General features: G+C 37.8%; 2 protein-coding genes across 2 annotated transcripts; both read left to right on the forward strand.

Moving 5' to 3' along the window:
• Positions 1-1,518: 1,518 nt before the first annotated feature.
• LOC121186543 (allograft inflammatory factor 1-like) lies at positions 1,519-3,167 on the forward strand. The gene is made up of 6 exons (XM_041045311.1): positions 1,519-1,621; positions 1,811-1,872; positions 2,048-2,114; positions 2,221-2,262; positions 2,413-2,578; positions 2,938-3,167. The coding sequence occupies exons 1-6, from the start codon at positions 1,603-1,605 to the stop codon at positions 3,023-3,025; spliced, it is 444 nt and encodes a 147-aa protein (XP_040901245.1). The 5' UTR covers positions 1,519-1,602; the 3' UTR covers positions 3,026-3,167.
• A 285-nt stretch (positions 3,168-3,452) lies between these two features.
• Positions 3,453-5,965, forward strand: LOC121186541 (casein kinase II subunit beta). Its single transcript, XM_041045309.1, has 7 exons — positions 3,453-3,542; positions 3,952-4,027; positions 4,702-4,804; positions 4,892-5,007; positions 5,093-5,168; positions 5,299-5,488; positions 5,618-5,965. The coding sequence occupies exons 2-7, from the start codon at positions 3,956-3,958 to the stop codon at positions 5,706-5,708; spliced, it is 648 nt and encodes a 215-aa protein (XP_040901243.1). The 5' UTR covers positions 3,453-3,542; positions 3,952-3,955; the 3' UTR covers positions 5,709-5,965.
• The last annotated feature ends 152 nt before the right edge of the window (positions 5,966-6,117 follow it).

Genomic DNA, 6,117 nt, shown 5'->3' on the forward strand with positions numbered 1-6,117 from the left:
ACAAGCAGCAAACTAGAGCTAAATAAATGTGTTTTTGTTTACATTTTAACCTAAGGTAATTTCACCAACATCAAGGAAGTTTAAAAAAAAAGTGTTTTCCAAGACCTGTGCACAGTGTCTGTGATCATTTATCATTCTGTATTCAAATGAGATAAAAAAAAAAACTTCAAGTGATTTTTATAAAGTATGACTTTATAAAAATCAGTTATAATTTCATAATAGTTGTACTACTTACAAGTACGCATGCTTTCATCCTCAAATTGCTGGTGTGGACAGTTGACTCGCTGGTTTGAAGGATCTGTGAGATAAAGATAAAAAGTGAAGTGGTGAACAAACCTGGAGGGGTCATGGTGGCTGGGCTGAAAGAGGTAATGAGAAAGAGCTTCTACACAGACCAGACCTGCTGGTTGCTTCTGGGTTTGCTGTGTGATTCTCTGACACAGAGACAGTCTCACTTTTTGTCCACCCTGGGGAAGACTTTTTTTTTTTTTTAAGTTTGTGCATAAGCTCAGTCACAGACTGTACTACACTGAATGTACTGAATACTCCTTTTGTCTACTGACAGAATGTGTAAGATACATTTATGATATGCACTTATTTAACCTGATTACTAAAATTATCCAGTGATGTATTCACCATTTCTGTGGAATGTTGTGGACAGACAACAGGCTATTATCTTCTGGACTGTTTTTTTCCCCCTCTAATCTTATTTTCAGATCTCTAAATTGCCCATAAGTTTAATCTGGAAACTACCTACACAGTCAAACAATAGTTTTCTTCTGTTAACTTTCTAATGTGGCTGACCACATAGTGAGAAGAAAGCATTACATCAAGTTGACCACTGGCCATGACATCACATGTTTTCGTCAAGTTATTCATTTGGGGTCATTTTTAAATGTGAGCAGGGAAAATGATAGAGCAGCATTTACTTCTCTGCACTTGTGTCATGCATTTTAACTCCGAGCTGCTCCAGCGGAGCTCCTCCTTGTCAGCAGATCTGACTAGTTGTATTAGACTGCTTCCAGGTGTGTATGTGTGTAAACGCATGAGTGTGGATGGGGTGCTCCTGTAAAAGAGGACCTCAGTCTCAGTGAAACTGCAATTTCTGTGTAATAAAAAGTTTACAGTTTTTTTTTCTCAAACATGTCTCATAGGCAAATTATTTCTGCAGCGCAATGAGTGTTTCTCTGTTTGCAAAGCCACTTCTGCTTGCTGCATCATTTGTCCTTCCTCAAGTAAAATTTCATCTTACTGTTGTGATGGTAAAAATACATCACTTCTTCATATAAACCGCGTGAGTTCATAAATTTGAATGAGCAAATTCAGTAGGAATCCTTTATGCAAACTTCTCTTACTCATGAATACAGTTGTGTTTTTTTCTTGACCTGTTAGGTGACACTCAGAATAACTGTGAATTCTATTACAGGCATCCTACAGCTGACCTCTATTTGCTGCGACCTCAAATACAACACAGCAAACTCACTAATGCAAACGGAAACTTTGTCACCCCACTTCCTCTTCTGGCTGGATTTAAAGAAACGCCATTGCAAGTTTTCACACTCTCAGTTTAGTTTTCACAGTCTCTCAGCGCTGTGCAGAGACATGGACAACAGTGCTCAAGGTTAGTTTGACTTCTTTCTGCTATGTCTGAACTGTCATATTACAATTATGCTACTTTATACTACTATTTTACTGTTTTTATTGCCTGAACAGACAGTTTCATCAGTGTAGTTAAAAGAGCAGTGTCTTCTGCATTTTTGTAATGGGTCATTTGTGACACTTCTGTGAATTGGTTGTTTATTTCTCACAGGCGGTAAAGCATATGGTCTTCTCAAGGCTCAACAGGAAGAAAAACTGAACTCTGTCAATGAGGTGTGTTGAACTGATAATTGATATCTTTGGGCAAAGTCAGGTTACAATAGAGAGAAATGTTTGCTACAGACAGGGTCTGGAAACAAAAACATGACATCAGCGTGATAGTAATAATAATAATAATAACAATAACATACTCTATTTATTTTTTATTATTTATTTATTACGGCTCTAGGCTTTTCTCTCAGATCCCAAATATGCAGAAGAGGAAGACATTGCGTCAAAGCTTGAAATGTTTAAAAGTGAGTATTCATGGGCTACCTATCACTACTCAGTGAATTGTTTTATCATTAAATGCACTGTCATAGATTTTGCAGTGAGATTCTATATATTTTTTTTGTATTACAGACAAATACATGGAGTTTGATCTTAACGACAAAGGAGAAATAGGTAAAATTGCAGCAGTTTTACAGCCCTAAAAATATTCTTGGTTACAGTGAGCCACTGTTGCTTTCAGTAATGACTCACAACAAAGATGTCCTCACACATTATACAAGGTCCTTTTACTTATCTGCTTTGTTTAAATTATCAATTTTAAAGACATAATGGGGTTAAAACGGATGCTGGAAAAACTCGGACTGGCTAAGACTCACCTGGAGCTGAAAAAGATGATGTCTGAGGTGGTTGGAGGATCATCGAAAGACACTATCAGCTACAATGACTTCCTGAATATGATGCTGGGAAAAAGAAATGCAATATTGAAACTGTAAGTATGAAATAGTATGAAACAGAGAGTGGGGGGAAACCCAAAGTCAGGTCACAGGAGTGAAATAATGGGAGATTAAGCCTCCAAATTGTTTAAAAAAAAAAATAAGCAAGTGACTTTCACAAATTTATATGAAGTTACTGGTTATGTTGACAGCCTCAAACCTAAATCTAGCTGATCAAATTATACATTTGTTACCAAAATCAACTAAGCCAAAATACTGGCTTACTGTGAAAAGAGCCTTAAGTGCCTGATAGAATAACCTAAGATGTCAGATGATTGTACTGAATCTATACTGTCTAAATCTGTTTACAATAATGTCTTGAATGGGAGCTGACATGTAATTTTCTTTATTTAAGGATCTTGATGTTTGAAGGCATGGGAAAGGAACAGGAGCAGAAAGATGCTGGACCACCTGGCCGCAAAACCTTTTCAGACCTGCCCTGAAAGAGCTTTCCATCCCTTTTTTCAGATTTAAACATCACCTTAAGGCTTTAAACTTCATGTCAGAAGGGAAAAGTCAAACATGTTGTCAAAAGTGTAATTTTTGTGAATTAATGGAATTTAAATAAAATGTTTGTCCATTCTATCTTGTGGCAACTTAATCCTTTGTAAATGCTATAGTACCATACTCACTATATATAATATTGTTTTGTCTGCTGAGTTAAATACAAATAACATAGTGATATATTAAATATAGGAATATCACTTTTTTATCTAAAGGTAAAGGCCAACAGTTTAGGCTAACACTTGAACATATTCCTGTTCCTGTTCTTACTGAAATGGGTACACATAAATCAACATTGATACACACTTCCTCTCATTGCGGTTGTCAATGGAATGTACGTCATGAGGAACTTTATTTTGAAAAACTGCGTATGACCGGAAGACGTATTTGTCATCCAGGGAGCGAGGACGAGGTGGGCAAGCTTGCAAGTTAATGTGTTAGCAAATCTAGATAAAGGTGAGTAAAAGTGACTTTCAGTAATTAACTATTCACAGGCAAAAGACAGTACTTTTAAATACACGCCTCATGTACAATAATTGATTTCCACCCTATCCCTTAGACGTGTTAACGTTAACCAACGCTAGCAAGCAAGCTAGCGGGTAAATCAATAGCTAGCGTAGGTAGCAGGTTAAAGATACAAACTCAAAAAGCAAATTGAAGATTACAGAAAATAAATCACATTTTTTGTCAAGTGTCCCAGAAATAGCTGATTTAGCTTGTTGTGTCTATGGTGTAATAAAATGTTAAGTCCTTGTTTGTAAAGTTTACATCGCCAGAATTTGAACTGCCGGTTTTTAGCTGTTAGCCAACCAGTGAGGGTGTTAAATGAACCCCTGTACACCGCAGCTCTGTTTTGGTTTGTCAGGAGGATGAGCAGCTCAGAGGAGGTGTCCTGGATATCCTGGTTTTGTGGACTGAGAGGGAATGAATTCTTCTGTGAGGTTAGTCTCCTGGATTATTTTCATTCTTAAACTGGGATTTGAGAGTGGAGATTGCAAAAGCCTCTTCTCTGGGTTGAGCTCTGTGAGAACACCTTGTAATTTTTACACGTTTTTCTTTTGTTTTGTTTGTTGTTGTTTGCCTTGGTTCAGAGGAAACATTTAATCTCAACTGTATCTTATATTAAATATTCTTGGGCTGGCACTTCCTGTGTAACAGTACATACTTTACACTTTTTAATTGCCATAAACACATACTTGAAAGGGCAGCTAAGTTTCATGCATATAATGCTTTTCCTTGTCAGTAATGATGTGTTCAGTTTGATGGTCTTACATTGAGACTTATAAGTCAACGTTACCTGTTACAGCCACGTCCCTCTGATGTTTGCTGCTAATCTGATCCGCTGAGGCACATGGAGCCTTCTCACTCTAAAAGCACATTGGGGAGACACGTGAAAGGAAAAGCACTTAAAATAAAAATACTAGGAATATTGTGATCAGTGTTGGCATCAGTGTGTACACAGTCCAACTCTAATTTTAACTCCTTGCGTTCATCTAAGTAATCCTGTTAAGCTCTTACGTAAATCTTCCTCCTCTCTGTGCTGTGCCAATGTGCTGTTGCAACCGTAATTAATGCAATTAATTGCCATTCATTGTCTTGTACTGCTGTGTTACAGGTTGATGAGGACTACATACAGGACAAATTTAACCTGACAGGCTTAAATGAGCAGGTGCCTCATTATCGCCAGGCTCTGGACATGATTCTCGACCTGGAGCCAGGTGAGACTCCGAAGGAAGTAGCCTTCATGTGAAATTAGATGAAGTGGTGACAATGATTCAGCTGCCTGAGTTGTTTTTAATTGACAGATGAGGAACTTGAAGACAACCCGAACCAGAGCGACTTGATAGAGCAGGCAGCAGAGATGCTCTATGGGCTAATACATGCACGTTACATCCTCACAAACAGAGGCATTGCACAGATGGTAGGCAGCTACTTAATAACTTCAAATTCTTACGTGCACTATGACAAGAATCACCTGTGATTTCTAAATGTGTTGCTTTCTCTAGCTGGAAAAGTATCAACAAGGGGATTTTGGTTATTGCCCCAGAGTCTATTGTGAGAATCAGCCAATGCTTCCTATTGGTAAGTCTGACTTTTCTTAAATTTCACATTTAACAAATTCTCCCTTACACAACAACCGTGCTGCACCTGTGACTTTGTCAGTGGTTATGAAGACAAACTCCTTCATCATTTACCTCTTGTCCTGATGTAGGTTTGTCAGACATCCCAGGGGAAGCGATGGTGAAGCTTTATTGCCCAAAGTGCATGGACGTGTACACCCCTAAATCCTCCAGACACCACCACACAGATGGAGCCTATTTTGGAACAGGGTTCCCCCACATGCTGTTCATGGTGCACCCAGAGTATCGTCCAAAGCGACCCGCCAACCAGTTTGTGCCAAGGTTTGTTTGACTTGACTCTGTCATTTATCATTAGCATTAACATTAACTGACATTAACACATTTGGCCACATCATATACTTTTGTTAATGTGTTTTTAATGTTTTAATTTGTTTTTTCTATTTATTTTAGGCTATATGGTTTCAAGATTCACCCAATGGCTTATCAACTTCAACTTCAAGCTGCATCAAGTTTCAAGAGCCCGGTCAAGACAATTCGTTAGTATTCTGCTTTGACAAAGACAGTGGACTCAAAAGACTTTGTCATTTACTACTTGTTTGAAGCAGTGGATTATATATTACAAATAAATGCCTGTACAAACTCACCTCCGTGTTGATAAACGCCTTTATCTGTCATTTAGTGAAATAGTGTGACAGTTGAGCAAGTTAGTTTTTTGTATATTAAACATTTTTATTATTCTTAAAGGATCAATCTCCTGATTGATCCTTAATTGATGTCAGTTAATCTTTTCTCATTAAGGGTTGCTTCTCTAAAAGAAAAAAGTGGCTTTAGCTCTGAAACTGAAACTGAAGACTACAGTTGGCTTTGTGGCTTAATTGCAGGTGATTGAATGTAATGGGAAATCTTGCCACCAGCCCCTGACAGGTTTGCCTTATCACTGCAATGATACA

Source organism: Toxotes jaculatrix, chromosome 8 (genome assembly GCF_017976425.1).
Source record: "Toxotes jaculatrix isolate fToxJac2 chromosome 8, fToxJac2.pri, whole genome shotgun sequence".
NCBI classification, from domain to species: Eukaryota; Metazoa; Chordata; class Actinopteri; family Toxotidae; genus Toxotes; species Toxotes jaculatrix.

Bases quoted from the DNA above. Each gene is read 5' to 3' on its own strand.
- LOC121186543 (XM_041045311.1), top strand. The intron at 2,263-2,412 runs GTAAAATTGCAG...TCAATTTTAAAG, and splicing joins TAACGACAAAGGAGAAATAG to ACATAATGGGGTTAAAACGG. The intron at 2,579-2,937 runs GTAAGTATGAAA...TCTTTATTTAAG, and splicing joins AGAAATGCAATATTGAAACT to GATCTTGATGTTTGAAGGCA.
- LOC121186541 (XM_041045309.1), top strand. From the start codon at position 3,956: ATGAGCAGCTCAGAGGAGGTGTCCTGGATATCCTGGTTTTGTGGACTG. The intron at 5,008-5,092 runs GTAGGCAGCTAC...TGCTTTCTCTAG, and splicing joins ACAGAGGCATTGCACAGATG to CTGGAAAAGTATCAACAAGG. The intron at 5,169-5,298 runs GTAAGTCTGACT...GTCCTGATGTAG, and splicing joins TCAGCCAATGCTTCCTATTG to GTTTGTCAGACATCCCAGGG.